The 15,194-nt window shown below is 39.1% G+C and overlaps 1 protein-coding gene across 2 annotated transcripts in view; it reads left to right on the top strand.

Moving 5' to 3' along the window:
- TBC1D30 (TBC1 domain family member 30) overlaps positions 1 to 15,194 on the top strand; it is a 52,167-nt gene that overhangs the window by 1,176 nt on the left and 35,797 nt on the right. For both annotated transcript variants that reach the window (XM_080576650.1, XM_080576651.1), the window contains exon 2: positions 1,145 to 1,309. In XM_080576650.1, the coding sequence (XP_080432776.1) occupies positions 1,145 to 1,309 (165 nt within the window). The remainder of the gene's footprint in view (positions 1 to 1,144; positions 1,310 to 15,194) is intronic.

The following is a 15,194-nucleotide window of genomic DNA, read 5'->3' on the forward strand; positions in this document are numbered from 1 at the left end:
CCGTGATTGGAGGTGCCAGCTGAGCAGCAGGTGCCAAAATGGGTGGAGACTACAAAATACAGGATTGTACCCGTGGCTGCCCTGCCTTGCCTTGTACCTGGCTCTTTGTCACCCCATGACTAACTAACATTTTAGCCTACTTTGTCCTTTTTTCTAGGCTCCCCAGAATTTTGGGGAAGGCTTTGCTGTATGAGTTGAGCTGGTCACCATCTCACTAACAGTAGGTTTTCCACGATTCATGAACTTTTTGCTCACTGGATCAGATTACCACAGTATGGATTTTTTTTTTTTTGATTGACTTTTCTTTCAGCATCAGGGAGGCAAGATTGGATTGAAAGTGATGTAAGGTTTGATAACAGCCTTAGGAAGGAGGCTGTTCAGATACTAGTGGCAAACTTCACCAGGCTGTTACAGCAAAGACCTGAAGAGGTCAGTGTGCGATAGGCAAGACCCAAGCATTCACTGATGGGATGCGCTGTTTTGAGGACAGAGGATAGAATTCCAAATTTTAATGGACTTAAGGCATCTCCCACACAACTTCCTTTTCTCCTGGACCCAAGGCTCACCACATGAGGGCTAATAGGAATATTAGAATTAAGCAGAACGATTTGGGTGAGCTCAGGGGGTGTGGTGGAACAGTGACTGACTGGTGAAAAGAAACGGAAGCCACGTAGTTTGTCTCTTAGTGGAAAGGGTTTCCCATTTAGAGTTCATCCTGGACTTGCATTTCTGGTCTTGGAGGCAGCTCTTTGAACACGTTCCTTTGCCTCTTATCATTTGCTTATTGCCCATGCACGTTTTCCATAGGCAACTTTCAGTATTTAAAATAGACCCCCTGCTTTTGCTACTCTAGATGAATTCTATGTACATCTGTCATATAATTTCCAATTTACAGAAGTATAATTAGTTTAATACACCATGCAATAAGTTGAGGTACTTTAGTTTAAATGAAAATTAAAGTCTTTGGCTCGGATCCTGAAAATGGTTGTAACTGGGAATTGTGCCATTCAATAGAACTTGTCATTTATTGAAAGTTTGTATACGTAAATGTCTGCGGGGGAAAATCCCTTCGCATGTCAATTACAGTAGGCTGTTTATATGTGTTTCGTCCTGGACTGAAGCTATTTTCTATGCTTATTGGCAGATGTTGATGAATTGACAACCATAAAACGGGAACTGAATTACAGAATTTCTGTCCAGTCAGCAAAGTTGCTTCGTCTTCTAAAGCAGAAAGACAGGCTTGTACATAAAGTCCAGAAGAACTGCGATATTGTCACAGCTTGTTTACAGGCCGTTTCCCAGAAACGATGTAAGTACTGCTCTGCATATGTGTATATTAGTGTAAGAAGTTTATTTCATTAATGTGGGCGGTATTTCAATTAAGCACTTAATTTAAAATCAAGAGGCAAGGCTGTGTTATCCCTTAGATAGGACTAGCTTGCAGTGGTCTGTGGCACCTGGGAAAAGGCAAAGTACACTTTGATTTAAACAATTGACTAGGTAGGCTGTTGGAGCCTCAGCTTTGTGTATTGGTGCGGCACCCTTACTGTAGATTGTCTGCCAGACACCTTCACCTTTAGTTTACAAAAATTCTGAGATGAATTTTTGGTTGTGCATGCTGTGTTTAACCGTGTACCTTCATATGGTCGTAAGGAAGATGCTGGAATTGGAAATTCTGCTCGCTGGCAGCTATTGATGGCGTATGTAATTGTCTTCCCAGAGCATGGCTAGTAGTGCATGTAGGTAGCTCCTTTCTATTGAATTGCTTCAAGATGAAGAGTATCGGTAAAAATAAACCCTCTTTTCTCAAAATGTTTTATCAGCACCTGTGTATTTTGTTTTTTAAGGGGAATGTGTGGGAAAGTGGGGAAATGCTGTTCTTTAATTCTTTAGCCTTTTCTTCTGAGCCAGTGAAACCTTTTGTTTACCTTGGCCAAGTTGTCCTCCAAAGAAGCACAGTAGTGCTTTTGTTTGTTCTGCTAAAGTGAAACTGAATGTAATGTCACATGTAAAAATAAGTAGAAATTATACCTTTGTCAAACGGACATGTTGAGAATAACCTATTTCCTGTCTTATTTTTTCATTAACATGCTGCGTGACAGGTACAGAAATGTTCAGGTACAGTAAATAAAGCATGGTCTCTTCACAAAAATGCTTGTAGGAGCTTTGAGGTGCATGTAAAAATATTATTAAAAGAATCTTACCATAGTGGCATGTGCTAATTTAATTTAGTTAAGGGTTGGTCTATTAATTTTTTAGTATTTATAACTATTCCTTTGTTTGACTTAAAATGCAGCATGAAAGTTCTTGACTTACATCCACTAATTAGGCGTATTTCTTCTTCTCACCTATTATTTTTCTCAACATCATCTTGATAATTGAGTCTTCAGCACTGAGCATACACTGTGGTCTCCTTTTAAATGAAACTGTTATTTGAATTTCGCATGCATTTAAGTATTTAGAGGACTGACTATCAAGTCTGAAGGTCTGAACATCCTCACCTCATTTGTTAAGTAAAAAGCTGAGTTGAAGAGAGATGGGATTTCATCCTAAATATGAACGTGTCTTTATAAACGTCAGATACATTTACATTTTAAGCATAATGCCTCTTTCCGTTAAGTTGCTAGCAACACCTGAAATAGCAGCTACTACCTCATTTTTAAATATTGAAAACATTGATTTGTAGATGATTTTATTATTCCGGATTCTTCTGATGAAATTATGTGCTTGGAATATTATGTTACATGCCATAATACTTTATAATATGCTTTCATGTACAGCATTACCATTACAATATTCTGTAATACTAAAATCTTTCTCAAGTAACTAAGAAATTGTTAAATATTTTTTCATTTTTAAAGAATATTTTTAGTGGCAAACAAAGAAAAAATCTTTTACTTGTGTTATCATTAATTCTAACGTTGCAAAATAGATAATAATACAGAGGTGCCTCAATTGATTTCTGTAGGGTTTCACGGTGTGTTAATACCACTGCCACACAATTTTTTTTTCCTGACATAGTGAAAGCTATGCATAGAGGTAGAAAGCCAAATTAACCGTAGGGTCACATTCACGTGTTTGAATGCTACCTTTAAACAATCTGTGCAGAACAAATTGCAAACAAAGACTGATTCAGAAAAAGATGAAAACTGTGTCTTCATCCTCAGTTTTGGATTTATATCAGACTCTTTACTGAACACTGTTGAATTCACTCCTCATGATAAATTCAGTTAAGTAGGGAATTACAAAGGATAAAATTTATCCTTTATTTTATGATGAAATATCTATCATGCTTGAGTCTGCTTAAAAAAAAAAAAGGAAAACAGACACTATTTAAACAACTGCATGTTTAAAACTGTATATATTCAGTATCTGAAAGTTCTGTGTCTGTAAGAAATGTGTGTTTTGCATACAAATAAATATTACCATAGAAAACAAAATTCACAGCAGAGTAAAATGCATTTTGGTTGGATACGTGAATAGTTATGGCTCTGCTGGGTGGTGGATCAATTGCTCTGTTGGATACGTGCTGAAAGCAGTACTCTTACAGACTGTTTATAAGATACATGCCTCACCAGTTACGTTTTAATAATGCGTATTTCATCCCCAATTTAAAAACAAACAAAAACACTCCAGTGAAGAACATCAGTAAGAAAGAAATAACAGTGGTGGCCTGATGCTAAATAAGGCTTCTAGGCACAAAGTCTCTTACCTTTGCAATTTTGATTTATTCAGAATAACAAGAATTAAGTTTCTTCTGGAGCATTGTGAACTATTTCAAATCCATCTTAGCAAGCACAGTGCTTCATGCGCTGAAGTCTATCACTTGAGAAAAGCAGAGTACAGTAAAAAAAAATCAAGTTTTTTTCAGCTTCATCTAAAGGACATGCAAAAGACATCCCATTCTTATCTTTCGTCCTGTTTTGATATAGTAACAGCAAGCTTATATTACTAAATATATTTTGAGTAATCAGAAATTCTTAGAATCACAAATTCAGTTTGCCTGTCATTCTAATAAAAAAGCATGTGTTGTCTTGACATTTATAAGCAAAATTACCCTGCTCAGTCTTCCTGCTGGCAAGCAAGGATGCTTAAATCTGTTTCAGTATAAAATAAGTCGAAGTTACATTAACAGAAAGTGCATTAATATTCTCATGTATTTTTAATGAAGTAATATTTTCAGTAGAAACTTTCACAGAGATTTTTTGTTTCCTTTTTCTCCCCCTGGTTTAATTTAATGCAGGGCCAGCAGAGGGAGACAGTAGGTTTTATTTTGTGCAGAGAATGAGGTTTCTCTCTGCTTTTCATAGGTTGGTGGCTTTCATATACTTCGCTTAAACATGAAGTAAAGTGCTTCGCAAACATGTTCAGGCAATAATTGGATGAAAAGGTTTGAAGTCAGGTGCAGCCTAGCGAATAAATGCTATTCCTCAGGAAAGTATTAGGTTTCACGTGTGAAGCGGTTGGAAAAAATGGTGACAGATGGTTTCTTAATTAGAACTGAGATTATTAATTCCCACATGGCTGCCGAGGTTATTTCAGAAGCTCCTGATCATGCAAGCTGAATGTTTTGGGGTCTATAGAAATTCAGAGGTTTATATATATATACTTACTAGCAATACTTTTGATCTCTTTGAGCGCATCTTACCTAGATAGAAAGCCGGCACAAACTGCTATTACCTGGCCACAAAGAAGTACCCTGTGTGTTCCCAGGGGATGGACAGAGTTCCCTGGGAGATGACCAGGCTGTGGACTGCTTGCCTGTTTCTTTGGCTGCTGAGAATGTTATTCTCACTGTAGCATCAATACTGCTCACAGGTTATGGAGCTCCCCTGGGGGAAAGTGCGAAAGCCCTGTGTGAGGTCGTGGTAGTATGAGGTGGTTAGGAGATGAATGAGCAAGATCATCTTCATTTGGTGTCTCTGGTTAAGTGTAATCTAGATATGCAAAAGTTCTTGATTAAACTTCAACTTGATTAAGCAGATTAAACTTCTGCTGTCTCTCTTCTCTTTCTCTCCCTCCAAAGTTTGTTTCTTCAGCTTCAGTCTTGCCTCATCTGCATGTCCTGTCCCATATCCCACATTTTTCTTCCCTTCCTAATCCGTTATTAGCTTTTCCCATTTGATCTTTGTCTTTAAATATCAGACTTCTCAGCTTTGTTCTGCTTTTTTTTTCCCTTCCTACATCTTGTCTACTCTTCAGTGTTGAGTTTTCTTCATGTTGTTCCTCAGTCTCTTTCATATGTTCTTCCTTGTCTTTTTGCCTGCGTGCACTAATTATGTGCTCACCTCTCAGTCCCCTCCCCTCTCTTCACTCAGTTGCTATAACGACTGAGACAGACATTCGCAAATTTTAGTTCAGAAGGTGAACGTTTGATAAGGTGTGAGAACAGCTTTAATGCAACATATTGTGTACTGCTAACACAGCTAATGTTGATTCGACTGTCACTCTGGATCAGATATCTTTTGCTTTTTTTTAACCTGGGGTATAAACTTGTGTGCTGGTGTGATAATAATTCATGCAGGTCAGTGTGCCTTACCTGTCTTTATACTTCTTAGAACCCAGTAGTTGAAGGTGCTCTTGCAGTTGTATGAATGTCATTTAAGCTGGAACATGTCAATTGCTCTGGTTTCATTTCTTTTCTTTCTCTATGAAGATCTGAGCTATTCAGCAGATGCTGCTACTGTGGCAGTTTTGCTCCAAAAAACAGACAAAACCCACTGACTCTCCATTGTTATAAACTGTGGTACAAATTTCAAACTTGTATTTGCAATTCACATTTGTCACTTTGGTGTCTGAAATGTTTAGTAAAGAAGAGGATATTTTGTATTAAAATATTGTCAGTGCAATTTCCATTTGCAATTAAAAGAGAAGCTGTTGTGTACTTGCTGTGTTCATCACCAACTCTTCTTTAGATTTCCATTTTTAATCGTCTAATTTTAAATAGCTCTGATTTTTGAAGCCAGATGGATTTGCTTTGATACCTTTTTTTGTTTTTTATAGCAATAACTATTAAATTGATCTATCAAATACATTCCTGCTTTGATGCAGTTAAAAGAGGAGGTTTGCTTCTCATGGAGTCTGATTTCATATGAGTCATCCTCAGATGACTCAGTTGGCTGTATGCTTCAGCTCAGTAGCTTTCCTATTATCTCATCTGGTTTTGTGTACTTGTTTATATTACTAGCCTATCCTTCATGGGTGTTAATGAATTTGATACTTTAAATTGATGCTGTGACTTTTTGAAATTTATATCTAAGAAATAGTGCTTATGGCTGCTTTTTTTTTCCCCTAACGAATTGTTTTTAATTTATTCTACTTGGTCTTTTGTCCTTGGGAAGACTTCTGGTGGGGAAAGGGAAATGGAAAGAAACAGAATCATGAGTCTGAAAATGTGATGATCATTTCCAGCTGCTTTTTAAATAGTTGCCAGAGGCCAGAGGTATGCTGAATTACCTTTACAGTTGGTTGTCCACTTGTAGCAATACATATTTGCTACGACAAATAAATGGAATACTGCTATTGATTTTTAATTGTTGTTATTGTCAACAGACTGTTACCTATGCTACACAGAGCAAAGACTTTCTCCATTATTTATGACTCAGGATGTGGAGGTGGGCTGAGGATTGGTTAGCAAGGATTTTATAATCTGTTCTATGTCCTGTGCTGGTTTGTAGGGAGTGAAGTAAAAGGAGAGGAAAGAAGAGAACCTGTTTCTAAGGATGCTGGAGCTTGGCTCATTGTGGAAAGTAGCTGTGAGAACCCTTAGAAAGAGAAAGCTGTAGTGGTGAATATGCCTCTATAAAACTAAATGACACTTCATTATCATATTTCATTCAGCTATAGCCAGCCAAGATCCTGAGGAACCTGAAAGCCTATTCCAGTGCAACAGGAACCTGGTCTGAGGATTACTTGCAAATAGCATCGTTCATCAGTGTGCAACATGTCATGGAGAAGAATTTTCAATAAATAGTCGTGTGTCATGTTTAGTATTTGCTAATGAACATCAGGCTGTGTATTCTTGGTATTTGTTAGTGAGTCTTTGAGACAGAAGAGTGAGTGTTCTCATACACAATACCAGCAGTGTGGAACAGTGAACAAGATGTTGATTGTTGAAAGGGCAATAATTTTGTTTTTTAAACACTATTCAAAGTTTGCTGTTTTAGTACTTTATGCAGTTATGGAAGCTATTCACACAAAAAGTGCCAGCTCTGTGTTAAAGGCTGACAGTCGGTATCTGAATAATCCTGGGGACTGTTTAGGTAGTGAATCCATGGTTACTTCATTTTGATGAGAATAGGATCTTGTAACTGGTTGATGGGATGTGCACACAGAGTATGGATTTTGTATGTAATTGAGGTAGGCGATGAATGTTGACATCTTTGGTCATTTGGCAAGTTGTAGTATTGGTAAGCTCCATGGAGAATTCAGACCATCCCACTTCATTGTCCCCAGACAGTTCTTCAGGATGACTAATGCTAGCCCCAGAAAACTGACCGGTGTGAGGCCAGAGAAGCCCTTGGCTGCCTAATTCAAAATAATTCAGCTGACTGCCATCTTCTCTTGCTGATATTCTCCAATGTAGAACTAAAGCTGTAATATAAGTTCTAGATTGGGAAACTTTCCGGTCAGTTTCCTTACAAACTTAGCAAATGGTGTGATTGTACAGACTTGATATCACTCAGAAGACCACTTCAGGGTTAATTTCAGTTTGACTCCTGAAATGAAGTAAGAATTCTCTCCTTTTCTAAAGTAAAAAAGGAAGTAATCCTTTCTTTTTTCTCCTCTAAAAATGAGAGGCTGGATTTGCTGTCTGATTTGGTCATAGCCCATCTGAAAAGTTTCTGTCGACTGTGCACTTGCAGAGTATCAAATTGAAAAGATGGCAGGAACTAGTGCTTAGAGCAGTACAGAACCTGGAATCCTCACTTGGAGGGAAATTCCGATTTTTGAGTACAGCAACAAAAATATCTTGTTCCAGCATGAAATAAAACACCTACTCACAGAATTCAATTGCTTATGAAGCAGAATTCTGAAAGCTTACATTTTGAGCTAAAATGCTTTGTTCAGATTTTGACACTCCTCGCCCTTTCTCATTTCTCGTTATATAATGAGCCATTTTTAAGACATTAAAATGTTTAATCCTAAAAAGAGTAAAAATTGAATTATGCTTCTGGCATTTATTTTTTATTTTTTTTTGTCAAAGATAATACTTTGCCACGAAGGACTTTGCTCTCCACAAGCTGGTGTTTTATGATGGAGTTTTCCATTAAAGTGTGTTTCCAACAAACTTGAGATTTTCCTGGGAATATGCAGCCATCCATCTCTGCAGTTCGCTCCCTGGCAGCTCAACTCTGGGGTTGCCAAGCTGATTTAGGGAGCTGCAGAGCTGACACTCATAATTAAGGCATATGTTTTTCTTCTGTCTCTTTGGGGATTATGTGGATCCTTATTTTTCTGTGTCAGATATTCCCTACTATGCCTCTGTGTCCCTTGCCACCGAAGTGTCTTGCCTGCATTGCAAATATGTCACTGCCCCACCCGAACAAATGCTGTCACATATTCTGTCATTGGCTAAAACTTGCAGGATTCTCAGGAATGGCTTTTATCATGGGCTTCTTCAACTGAATTTTTCAGGATTTAACTAGGCAAACTTTCTTGACTGCTGCTTCAACTAGTGGCAGGATCCAGACGTAGGATGGCTTTTGTTGTGAACCTTGGGAGTCTGGTCAGGGTCTAGGCACTCACACTTTCAGAGGACGCTGGGCAGTGCTCGGTATCAGCAGGGGATATGCAGATATACCCGACTGCCACTTCTGTTGTTGTAGGTGTCATTCCATTGCTACTTTTATTGGGGAATGGCTACAGTCAGAGCTGAAGGTTGATGCTGATGGTAGCTTCCTGGGGACACTGAAGGCTGCTGACTAAGATTGCTACCTCCTTGGGGGAGGTACTGCCTCCTGGCTCCCTGCTGCTGCTCATTTTCCAGCTCGGTGAGAGCTGCTGTCTCTCAAGGGGTGGGATTTTCTTGGGGCAGGCAGACAGCAGGGGTTCGTTCAGAGACGGGTGGGTGCTGAGCGAAATGGGCAGGGGAACTCAGGCGCTCTCCTCTGAGAGGAGATAGCCTTCAGCTTCCGGTTCTCTTCTGCCTGTTGACCCTCAAATATATTACTGCATGTGATAAAGGAGCTGTGGACCAGCTGTTTGGTGGTAAATTGTGTCAAGCATGTTTTGGGAGACAGCAAGCCTTCACCCAAAGGAGTGAGACCTAGGAGGCCCTGGTCAACCAGCTGTGATGTCCCACTTCTCCATAGACTCTAGGCCCTGCGAACTTGAGAACCATGCACCTGCATGCTGCCTTCTCCTCCCACTTTGAATACTTGCCTTGGGAAATGGCAGACATCTGGGGTGAGGGTGAAGTGGGGCTGAATTTGTAAGCAGTGTCAAACAGGCATGGTCAGTAGTTGGTCTCTGAGGTGAAAGGGGCACTGCCATCTTGTAATGCTCACCACCTCAGGTGGTGAAAGCATCAGCTGCTGCTTATCTAACTACAGCGTCCTCAGTGAAACAGTTCTACAACAGCTGTGTATTGTGCAGACACCCGATGGGGTATTAACAGCTGAACGTGGCTATGGTATGAAATAAATTACCAGAATAAATACTTCATTGCTTATCATGGATCTGAAGAGTGAATTCAGTAAATCTTTCTGTGATCAATAATCTTGCTGCTGAACCTAGGCCCAGTTTGCAATTGAAAATGCAGGTTGCTCAGTATATAACTCAGTGACAAGAACTTGGTAGTGATCCCGTAATCTGTACAATGTTTGTTATAGCGTGTTGTGAATATTCTTTGTCAGTGTGCTAGCAGCTGTGACAACAGAGAAATAGTTGAGTTAGTGCTACACCCGAGATTGTGTTTATTTTGTATACGTGTACAACTTGGATTGACTGACTGCTGCCTTTTCCATATTCTTCTGTGTAACGGTGGTCCTGTTTCTGCTACAAAGCGATAGCCGACCTCATGGGATTAGTTTTGTGATGCAGGTAGAATTTTGAATGCGCTGAACTACGTTTTTCACAACAGCTGTGCCATGAAAAGTTGATGTATTGGATAGTACTTGTTACATAAAATGCTTGCTGAGTATTAGAAATGTGGATTAATCTGATAGATTATTGCACGTGGGTTTCTTTTTTGGATTCCTTACCAAGTAATGCTTTAGTGGTTGTTATTTGCTAATTTCCCTGAGCAAAGTGGTTCTCAAATAAGTGACATCTTATTTCTCTAGTACTGCAGTAACCTGGAGAGGTGGTATTGAATCAGCTTGAACTGAGGAGACGCTTTAGTCTCCTGAAGGAAGGATGCTGTTGTTTGATGATAACAACAACAGAAAAATCAGAACAACCTGTTCTCTATCTGCAGTCCCTTGTCAGTCAGTCGTGACATCAGAAACATCTCTCAGACAACAGTTTCCTCTTCACACGTGTAGTCATCAGGATGGATGCCTGATCCACAGTGAAGTTCAGTTAGCCTCCTATTTGCCTGAAGAACTGCAAAAGCGATGCTTTTACTGAAGTCATGCTGGGATTACTGTGGTTAAGTGAGTTGACGTGCTGATTTTCTGTACAGGTTCAGGAACAGCGTGAAACTGAGCTCATCCTGTTCCAGCCCAGTGAGTCTGCCCAGGGCAGGGGAGCGTCAGGCAGGGGAAGGGAGGAGCGGAGTGTGCAGCCTGGCCAAGCAAACAGCAGCTCTGTATGACGTGAGCAAAACCAGAATTAAAAGTAGTCGTGGGCTTTGCTGTGGGACTTCATCAGTATCCAGGATATCCAGGATGTAACTAGAAGTTCATTGTTTTAAATGAGAATTTGAGAGGGATGTGGCCATACAGCCAGTGCTGCCGAAGGCCATACATGGAGGAGTGATGTGTGAGGAGTGCACATGATGGAGATTTCCAACCTTCGTGTTTCCCAAAGCATTTAGACGCTTCTGAACCAATGATAGATCCTGCTCTGACACCTGCAGGTAGTAAAAACCCACGGCACTTACTGGAATTGTTGAACATTCAAGATGTAAAGATGTGTTTGTGTGTATAAGTTCATAGGATGGTTGGCTGTATGAGCTCTGGAACCATAATACAGTTGTTACAATCTTTAATCTTTCTCTTACAAGCTTTTGGATGTGGAAATAGCCTAAGAGAATAAAGTGTGCAATTAGACTATGCATAGTCTTTCACATTTGTCTAGCTTAGCACTACCTTCTTTTTTTTTTTTCTAGGTATTATACTTCAGTACAATTAACTTTACTGTTCTTTTTCCTAATTAAATGCCATTTTTTTTTCTTTTTTGTCTTAAATCTTTGTAAACTTGCAGGAGGGTGAATGGAGAAATGGAGCTTCTATGGAAATGCCCTACAGAGTACGTGGCCTTTAAGTAATATAGATGCATTTTATCTCTGAATATGACATATAAAACATTCTTTGGCTATGTTAGGCTTTGACGAAGAGATTTCCTGGATACTGAAGATCAAATGGAGGATAACAGCTGCTTGGGATAATTAGTCCTAGGAATAGACCGGTTTATGGAGCATCAGCTAGCAGCTACATTTCTGCAGCCTTGTGAAATAAGTTTGACATTTAAACACAAGATACTAGAAAAGCGAGCTGTGAATTTAGTCTATTTGGATCGATACTCCTGCATGTAATTCTGTGCTGAAGCAGCTCTGGAAATCTCCTCAGATTTTACAGTGTTTTGCTACTTGAAGTTAATAATAACCTGAGTTTGACTTGCTGAGCAGTGGATGCTCAGTGGATGCTCCTCAGAAACACTTGAAATTTGCCAAGGAAGTGAAGTCCGTGTTACATCTCCATGTTACATCATCTTACTAAAACACTTTTGTAAAAGAAAAGTGACACAAGCATATTATTTGTATCTTTCTTAGTGAAAATTGGAAACCTCTTGTTCTGTTTTAGTAGCAGTGAAATCTTTTTCTAAAATGATGTACCTCCCTAAAAATTACAGCAACTTGTACCAATCAATATGTTCCTGTCATCCATACAGGATACTATTGCCAAAATCCGAAGTATGAGCAGTTTGTGGTTCTTGGGTTGCATCTCATCCAGTCATCATTGTCAACAAATGTTATTGGGCCATAGATCCTGAAGGAAAAACAATTATTCAGTGAGACTAGAGAAAGTTGGAATGGGGAGGTAATCAGTGTGCATAGCTGGTCTTTTTTTTTTTTTTTTTTATGGGAATCCTAATCTGAGGAATTAAGTAATATTTGTGGTAATGCCTAGAGGAGCCCAGGGAGGTCAGAAATCTAATGAGCTGGTCACTGGACAAACACTTGGTAAGAGACTCTCTAGAAAATAAACTTTTAGTGAGAGCAGGGCACTCAAGCTGGTAGGAGCAGCATAAGTTCAGAGGAGCGAAGTGGATTGTCCCAAGCTGCATAGTAGTAAGCAAACAATCAGAGTTTGTGTGTTACCAAAATTCACAGTTGTATAGTGTTGTACATATTAAAAAACAATTTTAATGGTTCAGGCTTCTGTTCTAAAAGAAGCTTTCATTAACCATAAATTATCATATTCAAATCATATTCAGTTCAGTAAACTTGTCCTGTGAGAGTGGACTATAAACTGAAACTTTGTTGTTTAACTTGAATAAAAAAGCTTGGAATAGTAATGTGGTCATGATTGGTAACTATTTTCTTCTCATTTCACTCAAACATCAGTAAAAGCCTGTTGCTTGGTCAGTCTTGTCTAAATGCTTGATGTACTCTAATTTTTCAGGAAGTGGGAGGTGGTAGCTTGAGGTTCCCTTATGCAAGTCACCTCCTTTTTCAGCACTTGCACAGGTTGCAGAGCACTTGGTCTGTGAAGCCATGGCCCAGCTGATAGGTGGAGAAGAGAATTATCTGGACTCAGAGTTGTAATACCTTCATTTACAAACAAAACTTAATGGGAACGTTTCAGTTTCTTTAGAGAGCTAGTGGCATCTGCAAACAGAGGCTGATGTATATGGGATCAAAGATCTTGAGTGCTGGTAGAGGGCTTCCATAGCGACTGATCAAGATTTGTGCTCCCAAAAGCTCCATTAACTTCTGTTAGAGTGAACACCATTTTCCTCCATAACCCCAGAAAGGGTTTTGTTTCCATTCCTCTGTAATGAAGCTCTGTCCATGGAGGCCACGTGAATTGAGAACGGGAGGATCTGTGCTGGAAGCAGGACTCCTGTACTTGGGCAGTGCTGGGATGATGTCTTTTTTTCTACGTGTCTGTAGAAAGCTTTGTACCTCCTGATCCTGGTCTTTGATGGAAGTCCTAAGCATTACTGCAACTAAGTAGTAAAAGATATGTAAAAACTTATTTATAAACATGGTCTCACCCCCATAGTTCTTCCTAGCCCAAAGCAAAGGCATTTTTTGGTTAGACAGTTTTCAAGCTGATGATTACTTTTCAGTCAAAAACATTTACGTGTTCTGTCTGTGGATAAATCTTGTCTTGGGGAACACAGTATTTTAGTTTTCATTAGTTATGTTAGGGGCATTAAAACCTTGCTGTTTCTGAAATAGCAGTTCAAACCAAACAAGCTGGCAATCCGCACTGTAACATTCAATTTCTATGCTAGATGCTAAGCAAATAATTAAATTCTAATAAGGGAAGAGCAGCTGTTTGAGGGCTGGGAGCCTGCAATCAAGTGACCTCTTTTCTTCTACAAATATTATCTTAAACATGACTACAAACAATAACTGTCAGAAGTGTAGTTCTTGTTATTCTTTTTTTTCATATATTGCATTAGTCTTTTCTGCTGATTTGGTGATTTGATATTTAAAATGACCATGTGGCATCTAAGCAGGATTCTGGTGTGTGAATGCTGGCCAAGACGTGCATTTACTTTCCATCATTTAGCAAGGTAAGGGAACATTTCTTAATTCTTACACATAATATTTTTATGTAGGCCTCTTCAGTGATTTCTCTTACTGTGTCCTTTACAAAAATAGTATATTTAATTCTGTACTTCAGTGGAGACAGGTAATTCCTCTGACAAAAAAAAGGTATTTGCTATTTGAGATCTCACTTCAATTAATGTGTGTTTTATTTAAAACACACTCCTCTGTACATATTTTATTGGTCATAAAAGCATTGCTGTGACTTCTGTGCCACCTGTTAACATTAGAATTTATGCAGTTTACTACTTGGTTAAATACATTGTTGCTATAGCAATGCCTTCAGGACATGTCTTTTACCTTGCTCACCACATGCAAATATCTACTTAAGGTAACTGCACATGATCCCCTTTACTGCTATAGTCAGTGCATAAATGAGTGAAATAAATTGATGTTCACTCCATGTCTTCCACCCCCCCACTGTATTTCTGTATTTCCTTCATCAGGACAACAGTGATCACTGTGTTCCTGAAATGGCAAGGAGGACTTCAGAATTAATTTATACAGCTGAACCTAATTAGAAAAGAAAAAGAAAAAAAAAAAAGAAAAGGAAATCTGTATGCTGTTGTTCAATTCCAGCACCCTGTAATTTCACAACATGAGAAAAACCTTCCACTGATTTACCTGTCACTTTTTTTCTAATTAAGATCTAGTCAGAAGCATTTGGGACATGCAACACTTCTTCAAGCTCTTTTCCTGCTGGCTATAGTTGTGTCCTTTTAGAAGATGGCATACGTGCTGTACAAAGAATTAATTGTGACAGTAGATTTCAGTTAGAGGTTAACCCGTCTACATTTTAGTATTCGTACATAGGTGTTTAAACGTGTGTGAGTTGCCTACGCTTCCCTTATGGTCTTCAGAGACCTAGTCAGTATCTTGCTTCCATTGCTTTAATGTAGAAAGCTCTTCACAACCTACTCTTCTCCGTTATCACATATTTGTCATTTCCTGTTCGATGTTCAAGGTTAGCTCATGCCTCCTCCCTGCATCCTACACTTAGCATTTTAAAACAAGTACCTTCTTATTTCTCCCTGTGCTGGTATTTACTTGTAGGTGTTTATCCATGTTGAAGTTCATTAAAACCTAATCCCTCAGCCCTCTTACTGGCCTCATGCTACGTCATTGTCCTCTTTCAGAGGTGTCTCTCGGTAGTCCCTTTTGCCATGAAGTCTACAGAAATGCAATAGCAGCTCCTATATTGACTCCTTCCGTCGTGCTTACCAATACAGTCTTGCTGTTTGCATGT

This window comes from Anser brachyrhynchus, assembly GCF_964034855.1.
Source record: "Anser brachyrhynchus genome assembly, chromosome: 1".
In the NCBI taxonomy this organism is placed as follows: Eukaryota; Metazoa; Chordata; class Aves; order Anseriformes; family Anatidae; genus Anser; species Anser brachyrhynchus.